Source organism: Hoplias malabaricus, chromosome 6, assembly GCF_029633855.1.
Source record: "Hoplias malabaricus isolate fHopMal1 chromosome 6, fHopMal1.hap1, whole genome shotgun sequence".
NCBI lineage: Eukaryota > Metazoa > Chordata > Actinopteri > Characiformes > Erythrinidae > Hoplias > Hoplias malabaricus.
Window position 1 is genome coordinate 38,914,413 of NC_089805.1, and position 16,942 is coordinate 38,931,354.

Below are 16,942 nucleotides of genomic sequence, written 5' to 3' on the forward strand. Positions count from 1 at the left end.
CAGGAACAAGGTTTAAAAAAAAAAAAAAAAAAAGAAAAAAAAACAAGGGCTAATCAGAAACAGAGGGATTAAATGCAGCCGCAAACAGGTGTGTTTTAAGTTTGGATTAAAATAGTGATAGAGATGTTGACTGTTATATTTCTGGAGGAAGGGAGTTCCAGAGGCGGGGGGCATGTCTGGAGAAGGCTCGATCTCCAAGACTACGCAGCTTAGAAGGGGGAATGGTGAGTAAACCGGCTGAGGAAGATCTGAGAATGCGATTAGGTGTGTATGGTTGAAGAAGGTCCGATAAGTAAGAGGGAGCTTGGTTATTGAGAGCTTTGTAGGTGAGAAGGAGGATTTTGAACTGAATACGATATTTAACAGGAAGCCAGTGGAGGTTGTGGAGAACTGGGGTGATGTGGTGGTGGGACCGGGTGTGGGTGAGGAGACGGGCAGCAGAGTTCTGGACCATTTGGAGAAAGAAGAGAGTTACAATAGTCAAGACGGCTGGAGATAAATGCATGGATGAGGCGTTCAGAGGCAGACTGGGAAAGAGAAGGACGGATTTTAGCAATGTTGCGAAGGTGGAAGAATGAGGTTTTTATGACGGAACTAACATGGGAATGAAACGTGAGCGTAGAGTCGAGGGTGACGCCAAGATTTCGGACCACAGTGGAGGGGGACAGGGTGACATCATCAATTGAGAGTGTGAGGGAGCCAGTTTTATTTAGAGTAGATTTGGAGCCAATGAGGATTAGGTCAGTTTTATTACTATTAAGCGTTAGGGAATTTTGTGTCATCCAGTGCCTGATTTTTGAGAGACAAAGTTCCAATTTGGAGAGTGGTGGGTTGTTGAAAGAATTGGTCCGGAGGTAAATCTGTGTGTCATCAGCATAACAGTGAAAATCAAGATTGAAATGACGGATAATATGGCCGAGGGGAAGTACATAGACAATAAACAGTAATGGGCCAAGGACAGAGCCTTGTGGGACCCCTTGTGAGATGGATGAGATGGTTGAACTATGTCCAGAAAGTGTGACAAATTGTTTTTGATCTGTTAGGTAAGATCTAAACCAGTCAAGGGCAGAACCAGTGACACCCAGCTCACGCAGTCTTGAGAGGAGGATGGCATGATTTACTGTGTCAAAGGCAGAACTTAAGTCAAGGAGGACCAGAATACTTAGAGCTCCCGTATCTGCAGCCACCAGCAGATCATTGATAACTTTGACCAAGGCAGTTTCGGTACTATGGTGAGGACGAAAACCAGACTGAAATGAGTCGAGGAGGTTATTGGATTCTAGATATGTTGTCAGCTGGGTGGCTACGACACGCTCAAGGATTTTAGAAAAAAATGGAAGATTTGAAATCGGACGGAAATTATTTAGATTTGCTGGGTCAAGCCCAGGTTTTTTAAGGATAGGTGTAACTGCAGCTAATTTGTAAACTGAGGGGACATAGCCAGAAAACAGTGAATGGTTAATAATAGAGGTTAGATGAGGGACCAAAGCAGTCATGCAGGCTTTCGTTAGTGAGGTAGGGAGGGGATCAAGAGAGCAGGTGGTACTTTTAGAATGGGTAATGATATCACTGATAAGAGAAGGAGTAACCGGGCTGAAATCAGAAAAACAGTGCGTGGATATAGAACAGACTGAGGGCTGTGGAGACAGTGAGGAAGGAAAGGTGGATTTAGATGAGATAATCGTAAGAGAGTTATTAATATTGGAAATTTTATCTTCAAAGAAGTGTAAGAAGGAGTTGCAGAGTTCAGAGGAGGGTGTCATGTTGCTGCCAGGGGCTTTGAAAAGTTTAGAGATTGTTGTAAAGAGATTACGGGGGTTAGCATTAGGCCTATTAATAAGACCTGAGAGATACCTAGACTTGGTGGTGTGTAAGGAATCTCTGTATTTGCGCATGTGTTGCAGATAAGCATCAGCATGCACCGTTAATTTGGTTTTTTTGTACAGCCTTTCAAGCTGACGTCCGGCTTGTTTCATAGCGCGCAGCTCAGTGGTGAACCAGGGAGCAGAAGTGGTGAAAGAGACCAATTTGGTTTTCGCAGGAGCAGAAGCGTTGAGGGACGCGGAAAGAGCAGAGTTAAGCATTGTGGCATGTACCTCAGGAGAGGATGGAGCAGTGAGAACAGGAAAGCTCATATTGATGGACTGAGCGAAGGAACAGGGATCAACAGATTTAATATTACGGAAAGAGATAAGTCTTTTAACAGATTGGTGAGCTACATTCATAGGGACAGAGAATAGAAGGAGCTTATGGTCAGAGAGTGGAAACAGGAGAGGATGAAGGTTGTGAACCAGGACAGAAGAAGAACAGACTAGGTCAAGTGTGTGACCTTTGTCATGAGTAGGAAAATCTACATGTTGAGTGAAGGAAAAGCAGTCAAGGAGAGCTAAAAAATCAGTCACTAACTTGTTGTCAGGAGTGTTAACATGTATATTGAAGTCACCAAGTAGCAACAGTCGAGAAGAAGAAGAGTTAGCGAGAGTGAGTAGCTCAGATAGTTCAGAGAAAAAGGATGAAATGGATTTGGGGGGGCGATAGATGAGGAGTACGGTAATAGAGCCAGGTGTTTTGACTGCAAGATACTCAAAAGATGATGGTGATGAGAAAACAAGTTCAGTAATTCTGAGATTGTTTTTAAAGATCACTGCCAGACCACCCCCATGACCTGAGGAACGTGGTTTTTGCACATAATTAAAGTTGGGTGGGGTTGCTTGGTTGAGAGAATAGTAATCACCTGGTTGTTGCCATGTTTCTGTTAGGAAAAGGAGATCAAGTGAATTGTCCAATATTAATTCTTGCAACAGATAAGATTTGTTAGTGAGTGAGCGGACATTAAGGAGGGCAAACGAGGAACTAGGGGCAACAGGGGTAAGAGGGCGTAAATTAGACAGATTAGAAAAACGTTTTGTAGAATGAGAAGGTGAGCGAGACAGTGTCCAGAAAGAGCAAATGTTACTACCATTGGTATAGTGTACAGATTTATTGCGATTTAGCCTTGAGCCACGGTGAAGATAGCGTCGCCGGTTGAGTATACCAGTTCTGCAGGCAGCAACAGCAGAATGTTTGGAAAGGCAGTGAGAATACCTATGTTTACGTAGTTCATCAGCCGTATAACTAACAAACAGTGAGTTGAACAGGGGGTCTGGGTTCATGTGGGGGCAATCAAGGATGGGAAAAAGTGGAATAGCCAGTAATAGAGTCATAGCAGGTGCATTGTCAATGGGTTGGAGCAAAGTAATTGCATAGCCGCAGTGCTAGCAGACACTGTAGGCAGGAACCATAGATTTGGGGCAGGGCAGTAACGAAGCTAAGCGGGACAGTAGCCGGGATCCGAAAAGTTGGAGCAGGACAACAGCGAAGCCAGCCGGAACAGCAGCCGGGATCCGCGAAGTTGGAGCAGGACAGCGGCGAGGCCCGCTGGAACAGCAGCCGAAAACCGCAGATTAGGGCAGGACAGCAGCAAAGCTAACCGGCCGGGAATCCACAGAGCTAGGGCAGGACAGCCTCGGTGCAAGCCGGCCTGAATCCGCAGTGTTGGGGAAGACAGTCGAATAACCGCGAAGATTACAACCGGGAATCCACAAAGTCAGCAGGAACGGGGAACAAACAAAACAAAACATACGGGGAGAAGCGGCAGTCAACAGAGCGACGCCAGCGTACTCTAGCCCGAGAAGGAGACAGGAGACGAGTGACGTGTTACAACTGGCTCCTCTCGACGTGGAGGAGCAGTGGCTCCACTCCGAGTCTCTCCCGGATGTCTGAGTTCCTAACCCTGTATTTATTCAATCACTTAATTTAACTTATATTTTTATTTTACTGGTATTACTTACTTACTTTAATAAAGAGTACATTCTTATAAAAAAAAGCCAAAGTATATTAGCCATCATTCCATTAATAAAAGCAATTACAAGTCAAATATCTAAGGGGTTTAGTACTTTTCACAAGCACCGTAACCACGGTTCATTACTTTAAATTAGATGTATTTATTGTACATGACAAAGAAGAAAAAAGCATAATGCGATAAAATTCTATGAGCTGTGTGCCAGCGTCAGTGTAAGCCGAGTCACCAAAGCCTTGAGCTCTCTTGCACCAGCTCCTTCTGCTAATGGGAAGGAGCCAATTAATGTCAAACTTGGGGGAGCATGAGGAATGCGGATGAGAATGGCTCCTATACCCCTCGTCACTGAGGGATTTTAATGATGAGACTTAACAGGCTGTCTGTCACTTTCGTCACACCCCAGTTTTAAAAGTCAAACCTGTTTCCAGGGCTTGTAAACAAACGTCATCACCGTGCTCTGTAACTGAGATGTGAACCTGGGTAACCTCTCTGGAGAATCGTGAGGCGGCACATGCGTTTTCTATTGCTTCCCAGCAAATGATAAATCTTGAGTATTCCTCAGCCAAAAAAATGAGGGGTTTTTTTTTATCTGACTTTTTGACACTTGTGTGATATTTCTGTGGATGCAGGCTGTATGCCACTAAAATGGCATGGTGGCAGAGCTGAAGGGGAGAGTGTGTGTGTGTGTGTGTGTGTGTACGTGTACTCACTGCAGACAGCCTGTTTGGGCGCTGGCACAGTCAACGTACTGACGGAGAGCCAGGCGGAACTCCTCCAGCTCATCCTCTAGCACCGGCAGCTGCCTCTGCACAATCAGAATGTGCTAAAAAAAAAAAGAGCGAGAGAAACACAGGACCGAGCTGAGTCACAAAGGAGCCTTCACACATTAAACAAGCTTCTCAACGAAGCTCAGCTCAGGAGAACTGACACTGGGGCAGCTCTGCTCTGCTGGACATTTTCTAAGGGCTTATATTCAACACTTGTGTGTGTTTTATTTTTGTCAGTGACTTTCCCATACCTTTGCTGTGGTTGGATGTTTTTAGAATAAGAATTAATTTTATAAGACCATATTCCAGTCCATTTAGCACAAAGAATTATTATTATTATTATTATTGACTGTCCCTTTAAGATTACAATAATTCACATCAATCAACAATAACATTACAAACACCTCCTTGTTTCTACACCCACAGTTCATTCTCTCAGCTCCACTGACCAGATAGGTGTATTTATTTTGTTCCCTTTCACCCTGTTCTTCAATTGTCAGGACCCCCAAATGACCTCCACACATCAGGAATGATTCAGGTGGTGGATCTTTCTCAGTGCCGCAGTGACACTGATGTGGCGGTGGTGTGTTACTGTGTGTTGTGCTGGTACGAGTGGATCAGACACAGCAGTGCTGCTTGAGTTTTTAAACCCCTCTGTGTCACTGCTGGACTGAGAATAGCCGACAGCGCCCCGTCTCACTGATGAAGGACTAGAGGACGACCAACACACACTGTGCAGCAACAGATGAGCTACTGCCTCTGATTTACATCTACAAGGTGGACCAACAAGTTAGGTGTGGACAGTGGGTAGACACAGTATTTAAAAACTGAGCAGCACTGCACAACACACACTAATAGACCACCAGTGCTGGGAATGTTCCACCACCCAAATCATGCTTGTTCTGTGGGGGTCCTTTCTTAATTATTTTATTAATTTATAGTCACAATTATATAGTGCCTTTGTAGGCACACAAGGACACTTTACAGACCCCCATTCCACTCAACGCTCAATCAACACACACTGGTGAGAAGCAGTACAACCTACATTCATTGACATTGGATTCATGATCATTAACACCATGGACAACTATCAATATATAAGCAAACGTGTTCTGAGCTGCTTCTTCCAGATCATTGATGAAAGACTGGGGTCAGAGCACCTACAGAGAGGATGAAGACATGCAGGGTAGTGACAGCAGCTGTGAGACAGAGAGAGAATGAGGTCTAAGGGGTAAGAGCAAAGAACGAGGTTGGGGAGATATGACAAAGCAACTCAAATTAGAATATAGACAGGAGGAGGTTTGGAAGCAAAATGGTGATGGAGGGAACGAGCCAGAAGCCAGGACAGTGCTAAACCAGTCTGGCACAATTACAGAGGCGAAATGTGGCTAATGTGTCCAAAGCGCCCTGTCATTCACTCATTACTGGAGCCATGTCACTCTGACTCAGAACAACTAGTGCAGAAGGAAGCGGAGGGAAAGGCCCTGAGGTCACAGCGGCAGGTAAAGCTATAAATCAGAGAGGAATAATGGCTGGGCTTTGAAGGCAGTGCTGTAGGTGGCCTGCCTATGGCCAGATGGGGGCAGAAACTGAAGGTAAATGGAAGTGATAGATTTCTCCCTGAGGTCAGTGCTGACCTCTCCATAGGCACTGCACTGGTGCCATCTCCCATAAACTCTACCTTTGTGCACCATCTCATTCTCATACACACACAGACATCCTGCTAATACACACACAACTCTATCCAGAATCTTTTTATATTACATGACATATAATCCCCATATATCTAGCTGGTAGTAATTCATTCATTGCCACGTCCTTTACATGGAAATAATATCTTGTCTTTCATATTTTCATCTATATTTTACAGTCAATTATTCATGATTCATTTGATTTTTGCACTTTATAAGTTGTCTGTCATCTCCATTTCACAGTTTACTAAGTTTTATGCCTTTTTTTCTGTGTTTGGTTTAATTTTGAAGCACTTGGGAAATCTGTTATTAAACATAGCTATATATATATATATATATATAATAAATCATAACTGTGGAGGAAATGAGAGCACATAGCAGAAAGGATCCACAAACGAAGAGGGGAAGAACAGGCAGTCATTCGTCTTTTAGCATTGTGACAAATATATTTCAGAAATGTACAGCCTCTAAATATCAACACAAAACTAGAAGTGAAATTCAGACTTATTGGTTAAGCTATTAATGTAATTTTTTTCTTAACTGTTTACTTATCTATGAAATATTTTTCCTGCTTGTATCTGGCACTGAAACATGAGGAACCTCGTATGATTGTCAGAGTGATCTCTGAATATTCGATTATTTCACACATTAAAGTATGCAGTTATGTAGTAGATGATCATCTATAATAAAATTCACACTCTGGCGAGACAGGAATAGTAATGCTTCTCTTTTGGTACCATGCTTGCGCACTTGCGGTTTACTTTAAGGCTACGTTAACACCTCACACCTCCACAAGAGATACATTTATGACAAAGAGCAATTAAGCTTCACCCATAGAGGAGAATTTCATGCGCATTCATCACAAAGTGTGCAACTAAGTCTCACCCAGAGAAAATTTTTTTCATGAAGCATAAGTGATTAATGTTTTTGTGTTCCACTGCCAAGTGTACACATATGCGCACACACTCATGAAACAGATCCATTTTAGAGAACCTTTAAGTCCGAATAGTTCACAGTGGTGGTGTAAGGGACTAGGCGTCTGAAACTTATGACACAATGAAATATACAGGGTGGGCCATTTATATGCACCTGAGACAACGGATACTGGAAGCCTGTGCTAGCATTTCTCCTGTGGTGTTGCTTTCATTGTGTGAAGAGTGGGAGAAGAGAGTTGCATTGATAATCCAACACAATGGGCAGCACTTAGAACACATTTTATAAGTGGTCAGAAACGTGTAAATAACTCATGAAAGAATAAAGTTACATTAAAACCAAGCATACCATTGTTTTTCTTGTGAAATTCCCAATACGTTTGATGTGCCACATGACCCTCTTCCCATAAAAAAAAAAAACTTGGATCTAAAATGGCCGACTTCAAAATGGCCGCCATGGTCACCACCCATCTTGAAATCTTATCCCCCCTCCCATATACTAATGTGCCACAAACAGGAAGTTAATATCACCAACCATTCCCATTTTATTAAGGTGTATCCATAAAAAATGACCCACCCTGTAATGTGATAGCTTTGAAATAAGGCAGCTTGGTCAAGATATATATTCCTGGCTTTTTGAGAAAAGAACATTTACAAACTTAGACTAATCTAGAGCAATTTACAAAAGATCTTCATCATCTTGTTCAGAGAATACATCCTTACCATTAATGCCATTGAAATAAGACACCTCTAGACACAGGAGTCAAACTGAACCCTACAGACAAATACACAATAAATATAAGTGCATTACAAAGCCACTATCAGTTTCGCTGCCTGGGAGAGTGAAATACTGGGGCATTTCACGGGTGGATTTGAAAATACAAATTTGAGTTCTAGACATGGTGACTTCTGGTTCTTATCACAACCATAGTGAAGATATCAGACTTGGTAAGTATCTCTACAATCAAACACTTCACATCAGACCACTCTGAACTGTTTACATCTCCACCACTGAGTCATGCAGATTATTTTTTTAAAATGGTGGAAATGACATTTAATCTTAGCGTCAGACTAGAGCTGCCATTGGGAACCTTCATTGAAAACTGGGTTTTTTTTCTAACTTAATAATAGTGTCTGGAGACTGACCTTTAATATATGTATAGAAGAACAGAGGCTGAGTTGTGTTCCTGAGGTGTAGGTGTGTGTATGATTGCTCCTAAGCATGTGTGTTTGTGTATGTGTGCTTCCTCATACTATCTGATTTTATGTTTTTAGATGAACAACAAGATCTCCTGCTGCTTATCACACATTCCTGTGCTCACTGCCAATCACCACAGGGAACCACAGCTCTGCTCTTGGCTATTTTTTTTTATTCTCTCTCTCTCTCTCACTGCACACAAAGAAAACAGTGTTCAGTCTCTCAATTTCACCGTTTGAGACCAATAAGAAAACAAAAAAGTACTTTGTGAAAAGATGGAAGAGCCAAATGACAGCGAGAGAGGGATAGACCATGATGAAAAAGAGAACAACTCGGGAGCCGCACCGTTTCCTAGACAACAGCATCCAGAGTGAGCCGTAATGAGTTGGAATGCAGAGGGAGCAAACAGAGAGATGGAGAGAGGGGCAGACGTAAATTAGTTACTGATTTGGTGGTGCCTTCGGAGACCTCCTCTTCTAGTGGCTCCAGGCGCAACTCCTAACCAAAAGAAACAAACAGCACGGTCACAAACAGACAAATAACTCTGTTGTAATTAACCTACACCATGACTCAACAGACAAAAACAGAGAGTGAAAGTCAAAAGTGACAAAGCGTTATAGAAGATAGAAGATAGAAAATGAGAGAGAGGGAGAGAGGAACAGAGCAATATACACAGAACTAATGCCAGCATGAATCATAAGCCACTGCGTAATTACACAAACGACAATGCAACAGGAGCTATACACAGGAAACCACATATTCCATAATAAATAACCAAGCCCTTGCATCGAATTACCATATTTGTAACCATCCCTTAAGCCTGAAATGACATTGTTTGTTGCCCACTACTTAAAACACAGCAGTCTTTCTATTGAGAAATGTGCTTGTTTATCTCCACTTGTTAACCATAAAAGAAAGCAGTGCTACTAAAAATGATATGAAAAATTCATTGCAAGGGCTAAATCAATAATCAGGAGTCATAGTTTGAATACAGAAATCACTATTAGGGGATGTGTAACTACAACTGTGTGTAGAAAATAAAGCTGCCCACAACTAACGCTTATATCTGATGCTGCATGTTAACCTTTGATTAAACATTAGATGTACAATATTTCAATGGACTATCTCCCTTTATTTCTGTTGTCAAAAACATGGTGTTGAGAGGTGTTCATTTGTATTCATTTCTGTGTACCCAGATTCACCCTCTTGGTCTCCCATAACATTACTGTACACAGAAAAACATGTATCTCCAAAACAGTAACTTCACAAGAGAATGAAAAATTCTGAAGCATTTCTATTGGTCCATTCATCTTGATATTTTCACACAAGCTGCTGTGTTCAAATGATGAATTGTGTAGATAACAATCCACAAAAATGGAGATAGATCCTTATCTTTGGACAACAATGATATGTAGTCTAGCGTGTTGTTTTCTGAACCAGAAAGCTCCACTTCTTCTTTTCAAATTGCTGTTCAAACAGTTCAGCACTCTTGGAGGAGAACACTAACCCATTCCCTTAAGTCAGGCACTAGATGTCCACAAGCATTTGAATGAAAGATGAAAGGAGAGACTCTCAGCCACAGATGGCTGTAGAATCGCTGGGGACCACCTCGCAATTTCCCACCAACTGAGCCAGCTCTACGATGGCTGTGCAAGGAAGGAGCCCAGGCAACAATAACTGAGTTATTATGGTATTACTGAGTAGGGGTTTAGTTTACTCTAGTGCACACCTCCACTAAATAAATCCAGGCCACTTCATGTGTGAGACATTACCTTCTTTTCAAGGCGATCTATCAGCTTCTGCAGTCTGTTGATCTGGGTCATCCACTGGTTGTCCTCCTCATACAGACCTGCAGAAGAAGACTTTATCAGACTTCTTTCAGCACAGAACCTGACCTTGCCTCTGTACAAACCTATTTCTCTCTGAATGAGCTTAAACCAAAGGGAATGGTGCTGGGGTCTGCTAGTGTATAACAGCTTTTCAGGGTCAACAGACAAAGAATTCAGAGCCAGCTAAGGCTTTCCTTTCTCTCTTAAGATGACTAAACTGTATCTCCAGGCAAAGCACATCCCTTGATGGAAACTGCAGCAAATGGAAAATCACAACAGTGCATTAAAAGAAGGAAACACAACCAGATTCAAAGGCATGAATCATAGAGCTTGTTCTGTTGAGTGCTTGTGTACTGGTGAATCATGCCATACCTTGGGCTACGATGTTGAGATAATGTGCAGTCTCTCACTAAAGATTCTGTCAGCAATTTTGTAATGTATTGATCTAAAGATGGCCATTACATATGCATTGATTTTGGAGTGGAAGGATAGATTTGAATAAATATTTAATAATGTGTGTAATCTTTTTGTCCAAAATTAATTTCTCATATTACTTTTAAAAATAAAATTTTCCTCTTTCTCGTAACTATAGTGTTTGTCTTCCAATTAAAATGATTTCTGATGTAATTTGGGACTGAATTATGCATTAAAATAAATCCCAATTCAATTAAATTGTTAAAAAGTCAGAGATTGATTTCCTAACATAAACATCCATCCATCTATCCATCCATTCTCTCTAAGTGCTTATCCAGTTCAGGGTCACGGTGGGTCCAGAGCCTACCTGGAATCATTGGGCGCAAGGCGGGAATACACCCTGGAGGGGGGCGCTAGTCCTTCACAGGGCAACACACACACACACACACATATTCACTCACACCTACGGACACTTTTGAGTCGCCAATCCACCTACCAACATGTGTTTTTGGACTGTTGGAGGAAACCGGAGCACCCGGAGGAAACCCACGCAGACACAGGGAGAAAACACCAACTCCTCACAGACAGTCACAAGGAGCGGGACTCAAACCCACAACCTCCAGGTCCCTGAAACTGTGTGACTGCGACACTACCTGCTGGACCACCGTGCCCCTAACATAAACATCTCTATGTAAATATTGGTTACTTAAGTGGCATATCTGATTTTTTTACAATGCATTTATTGTATTAATTAAGAGTGCAAAAAGATTTGTAGAAGAATGAAATATCTGCCTATTGTGCTCACTAATTTTCACTTCAGCAATAAATCAACACGCTGTTACATTAGAAAAGGGGCATCCCGAGGTTCCCGCATCACTTTATATAGTAGGCTCTTAAAAAGAAGCAAAAATCCAGCAGACCAATTCTGCAGCTTTGAAAACAAAAGCTCTGTTGCTAGAGTGACAGAGGTGAGTGACACTGCCCCCAGACACTCCCACAGCCCCATGTGGGCGAGCAACATTTCCTTCAGGGCTCCCAAGCTAAGAATAAACACCTGAATTGACAAGGCTGAGAAGTGGGTTGTTTGGAGACAAGCTGTTATTCCTTTGAAGCCTTCGATTGGATCGCCTTCCTGACCACTGAATCGACAGCACCTCGGGCTTCACTGGACCCTGCCTGTGAAAGAGAGCACAGAGACATCAGCATGCACACACACACACACACACACACACATACACAAAGGCAACCCAGGTAGTGCACTGCCCTAAGCACTAGGGGCAAAATCATCAACAGCCTGCTGTTCCAGATACAGCCGGTTCTGAACCTGTTTCTGTCTCCTCTGGAAAATAACCACAAATCAATAACCCATTACATCAATTCTGTGCCTAACAATACAGCCTGAAAAGACTAGCATCATTTAGGTTATACTTACCAGACAAACACAAACAATAGGGGCTACGGTGTGTACACATTCCAAAATGTCTTCTAACGTTAATTTTATTAATTACGAATTGACCACCCTTCTTTGCTTCAGTGTTGCAATTCTGCAGACCAGGGCTTAATTTGTAAATAATGTTGTAAGGGAACACAGAGAGTGGAGTGATTCCCGCAAGAGTGTACGGAGTGTAAAGGATCCAGAAGCGTTGACTGAAAGCGTGCTATAGATGGATGTGGTGAGGGGTGTTTTAGGAGACACATTCTTTTAATATAAAAACACAGAGGTGCCAGATTCACCTAAACAGGTTCCAGAATGTGTGCGCTCCAAATATGAGGCTTGTGATCTTGTTCCAGCAAGATCCTGCTCAAATTAAGCACTGCTCCACACCCCAAAACTGTTTTGTACACCCCTGTTTCTGAATAATTGTTATTTGGATATTGAAAAAGTGCATAAAACCTTCTCCTGTCCTGCTTTAGTGTAAAATGAAGATTTCCTGGTCTCAATGTATTTATAAAACAGTTATATAACCTGATGCTCACTCAGTTCCATGGTGGAGTGAGGAAGCAATTAATACACCAAAAGAATATGGTCACTGACCGGATTAAAACTAGCTTTAAAATTGTAAATATTTATTGTAATATTTTTCTGATTAAATCAAATTTTATGGGCATTTTCTTACCTGTTAAGTCTTTTTATCAGCAATCAAAGCCATGGCTGAACAAAGATGTTAGAGAGGAAAAGAAGGCTCGTAATGCTGCATATAAATTAGAGCTTAACCTTTAAAAGATGGCTAGGTATGATCTATTAGATGAAGCCATTAGAAATGCAAATAGATGCTGTAAGTTAAAGCTAGAGAGAAAGTTTAGTGGTAATGATTCTATGAAGCTCTGGCAGGGTCTTGGGTTCTTAACCTCACATAAGCCGTGTCAGCAGGGTCAGTCAGGTAGTGCTGGTGTGGATAAATCAATAGCAGAGGATTTAAATAACTGTTTTGTATACTTTAATGATGTTGTGGATTACACTCTACTCAAGGTATCAGAGGCAGAGGTTTGCTATAAAGTATACAGATATTGTAAGGCTCCCACCAAATGTCAGTGTGGTAGACAGGTTGCAGGTGCTTTTACAGATATTAGTAATATTATTAGTCATTCCTTCCCTGAATATTTTGACCCATAGCAGTTATTCTACTGGAGGTGCAGTTTCTTTGTCCCTGCATCAGGTTGAAAGCATAAACTCTTACGTTAGAATGCTTTTTTTTAGCTCTGCATTTACTACAACTCTGCTCTCATTTGTAAAGTAAACAGTTAGAAGTGGGAGATTCTCTTTGTGTGGACTCTGTACATTTTCTGTGGCAGACCTCAGTGGGTGAGTCTTAAAAAGCTGATGTACAGTACAGGAGTAGGGTCAGCACAAGTCTGTGCTCTTCTAATGCTGCTGCTCTGTTTTCTTTGTACACATGATACACTGTGAATGTCTGGGGGTGTGAATTACTACAGGCAAGAGACAGAGAGGTTGGTTCAAAAGAGTAAAAGCACAAACATCTTAGTTTTTAATACCAATAAAGGAATGTAGGACGGCACGGTGGCGCAGTAGGTAGTGTCGCAGTCACACAGCTCCAGGGGCCTGGAGGTTGTGGGTTCGTTTCCCGCTCCGGGTGACTGTCTGTGAGGAGATGGTGTGTTCTCCCCGTGTCCGCGTGGGTTTCCTCCGGGTGCTCCACTTTCCTCCCACAGTCCAAAAACACACGTTGGTAGGTGGATTGGTGACTCAAAAGTGTCCGTAGGTGTGAGTGAATATGTGTGTGTTGCCCTGTGAAGGACTGGCGCCCCCTCCAGGGTGTATTCCCGCCTTGCGCCCAATGATTCCAGGTAGACTCTGGACCCACTGCGACCCTGAACTGGATAAGGGTTACAGACAATGAATGAATGAATAAAGGGAATGTATGTGGAAACATTTGATTGTTTTAGGCTTTGGGGTGTTGGGATATAACCTGACCTGTCATAACTGGAGAATATTCATTCACTGATAATTCCAGAGAGCACTGTTCCACTGCTCTACAGCCCAGTGGTGGGGAGCCTTTTAACCCTCCATTTTGGATTATATCTTAAGGTCCACTTAATCATGAAAGGAATCATTCATTCATTGTCTGTAACGTTTATCCAGTTCAGGGTCGCGGTGGGTCTGGAGGCAGCCCGGAATCACTTGAGACAACGCGGGAACAAACAATAATAACATAAGTCAACAAAGAAATATAAATGCAAAAAAAATGTACTGTATCATTGCGGTTTATATCTAAAGTTCTAATACAATCAAAACCTTATGTTCAGTATACACAGTATATTAAGTCCTTCTCACTGCTGGTTCTAGAGGAAACCAAGCCCCTGATAGCCTTCCTTTTCCCCAATCACAGCCCATTGTAGAAGAGGACTATCAGCTGAAATACACCACATGATAGAGTTGGGGGGCAGAGTCATTCTCGCAAAGTGCTCACACTGGCAGTGAGAGCTCACTATTAAATCTGAACGGCTCAGCCGTATTGCAGCTGGAATTGTTCTAGCAGTCATACTGAGGAAGTCATACTCAGATAGTGGAGCACGAAGTTCATCCTAGATGACAGTAAGGAATCACACGATCATTAAATTATCAAACATTCACACAGGAGTTTAGTGTGTGTAGAGTGTGTGAATCATTTCTGGGATCTAAAAAATACATGTTGAATTTCTGAGGTTATTTTTTTCAAATATAATCATCATGGAGGTTGTATTTTACCTGGACAGGAATAAAAGAGTCAAGGTTTAGGAACAGTGCTCCAGTGCATAGTGGGGCGTCACACACTCAACCCATCACGCTCACACACACAGTCAATCCACGTACCAACACATGCTTATGAACTGTGGGAGTAAAACGAATCACCTGGAGGAAACCTACAGAGACACGGGGAGAACACATAAACCTCTCCACAGACTGTGAAGTATCTTATCCTTATCCAGGACCTAGAGACCGGGAAGTAGTGTGTAATCCCAACCCAATACACTGTGTATTACATGGAAAAATGTAAAATATTTTGGAATTAACAACAAAATAATGGTTTTATTTCCAATAGATGGGAAAAATTGGCAAGAACATATTTCCCATTAGAAACAGAGGTCAGCTATTTCAGGGGATGTCTGGACTCATTTGGAAATGCAGTGAATTAATGTGAGTTTATTCCTTACAAAATGCCCCAGCTGGCAATTTTAGAGTGTGTCTTAAAAAAGAAAGAAAAAAAGTGCATGTGATTCCTCAGCTATAATCTGACTTGGTCTATTTTGGGACTTTTCTTATTAGTACACGGGCCTACTGCAGCACCCACTGCTTTATGGAAACAAATGGAGAAGCGCAGGTGTCAGGATTATGCCTCAGCTGCGCCCTCATTATCCTCTAAGACACTGTTACACAACGTTGGTCCTGAGGGGAGCTGCTCCTCCACTGTTAAAGATGCCTGATTTCTGCAGCAGCTACAGAATAATCAGCAGCAGATGAGTCAGGCCCCTCGCTGGTCCACACTAGTGATTAAGAGTCAGATACGCGCACCTGCACAAACCCCCGAAACCTCACACAGCTGAGACATGTTTAGATTTTCCTGCAGACTATCTGCCAATGCATTAATATTCAAACATCGCAACAGCCTGTAATATCAAGTCATGACCCAAACGTGATGGATGTTTTAATGCACTCGCAATGAAAACAGAGAGAGGCTCTCTTCTCGGTTCCTGAGGAATGACACACTGACGAGAAAAAGGCCACATTCAAAAAGAAATGAGGGGAGATAAATAATTCACATATTGCACACCCATTTGATATGATGTTCAACAACTTGTAGGCAGTTTGTATGCTAATGTGTATCCAATTAATACACTGTATTGTATCAAATTTCCAATATGATACAATATATACTGTGAATACTGAATCACCGTTTAATACACTGCATGCATGAACATGCCATTTTCTTAGAAGAAACATAAAGGTCAAATTGTTTCCTATTTTATGTTATTCTCTTTCATATGGCAGCCTTTAGGTGCAAAAAATAAAAATAAAAATGTCAACACATTTGGAGGTTAAAACTAACAACCAATTCTGTTAGCACATCTGATAACACATGCTTATTTTATTCTGATGAATGGGGAAAGTGTGGGGTGCTTCTACCCCCTGAGATAGGAAGGTCAATTAGATTTATGCCCTGGTCACACGGATCCTTTTATTTTAAAAAATGTTTTTGTCTGTGGGTGGCACGGTGGCAGGGACCTGTAGGTTGTGGGTTCGATTCCCGCTCCGGGTGTCTGTGAGGAGTTTGGTGTGTTCTCCCTGTGTCTACATAGGTTTCCTCCGGGTGACTGTATGTGAGGAGTGTGGTGTGTTCTCCCTGTGTCTACGTGGGTTTTCTCCGGGTGACTGTCTGTGAGGAGTGTGGTGTGTTCTCCCTGTGTCTACGTGGGTTTCCTCCGGGTGACTGTCTGTGAGGAGTGTGGTGTGTTCTCCCTGTGTCTACGTGGGTTTTCTCCGGATGTCTGTCTATGAGGAGTTGGTGTGTTCTCCCCGTTTCCTCCCACAGTCCAAAATCACACGTTGGTAGGTGGATTGGATCAAAAGTGTCCGTAGGTGTGATTGAATGTGTGAGTGTGTGTGTTGCCCTGTGAAGGACTGGTGCCCCCTCCAGGGTGTATACCCGCCTTGCGCCCAGTGATTCCAGGTAGGATCTGGACCCACCGTAACCCTCAATTGGATAAGTGGTTACAGATAATGGATGAATAAATGGCTGTTTTTGTCTGTGTTAAATAAATATAAACTACGCTATA

At 42.3% G+C, this 16,942-nt stretch overlaps 1 protein-coding gene across 2 annotated transcripts in view; it reads right to left on the bottom strand.

Annotated features, from left to right (window-relative positions):
* The window catches only part of necab1 (N-terminal EF-hand calcium binding protein 1), a 52,243-nt gene that overhangs the window by 5,117 nt on the left and 30,184 nt on the right, over nt 1-16,942 (bottom strand). Inside the window, exons 7-10 of one of the 2 annotated variants that reach the window (XM_066674918.1) lie at nt 11,724-11,845; nt 10,199-10,275; nt 8,871-8,924; nt 4,549-4,661 (exon numbers count right to left, since the gene is read on the bottom strand). In XM_066674918.1, the coding sequence (XP_066531015.1) occupies nt 4,549-4,661; nt 8,871-8,924; nt 10,199-10,275; nt 11,724-11,845 (366 nt within the window). The remainder of the gene's footprint in view (nt 1-4,548; nt 4,662-8,870; nt 8,925-10,198; nt 10,276-11,723; nt 11,846-16,942) is intronic. The other variant, XM_066674919.1, reaches the window with a different exon arrangement.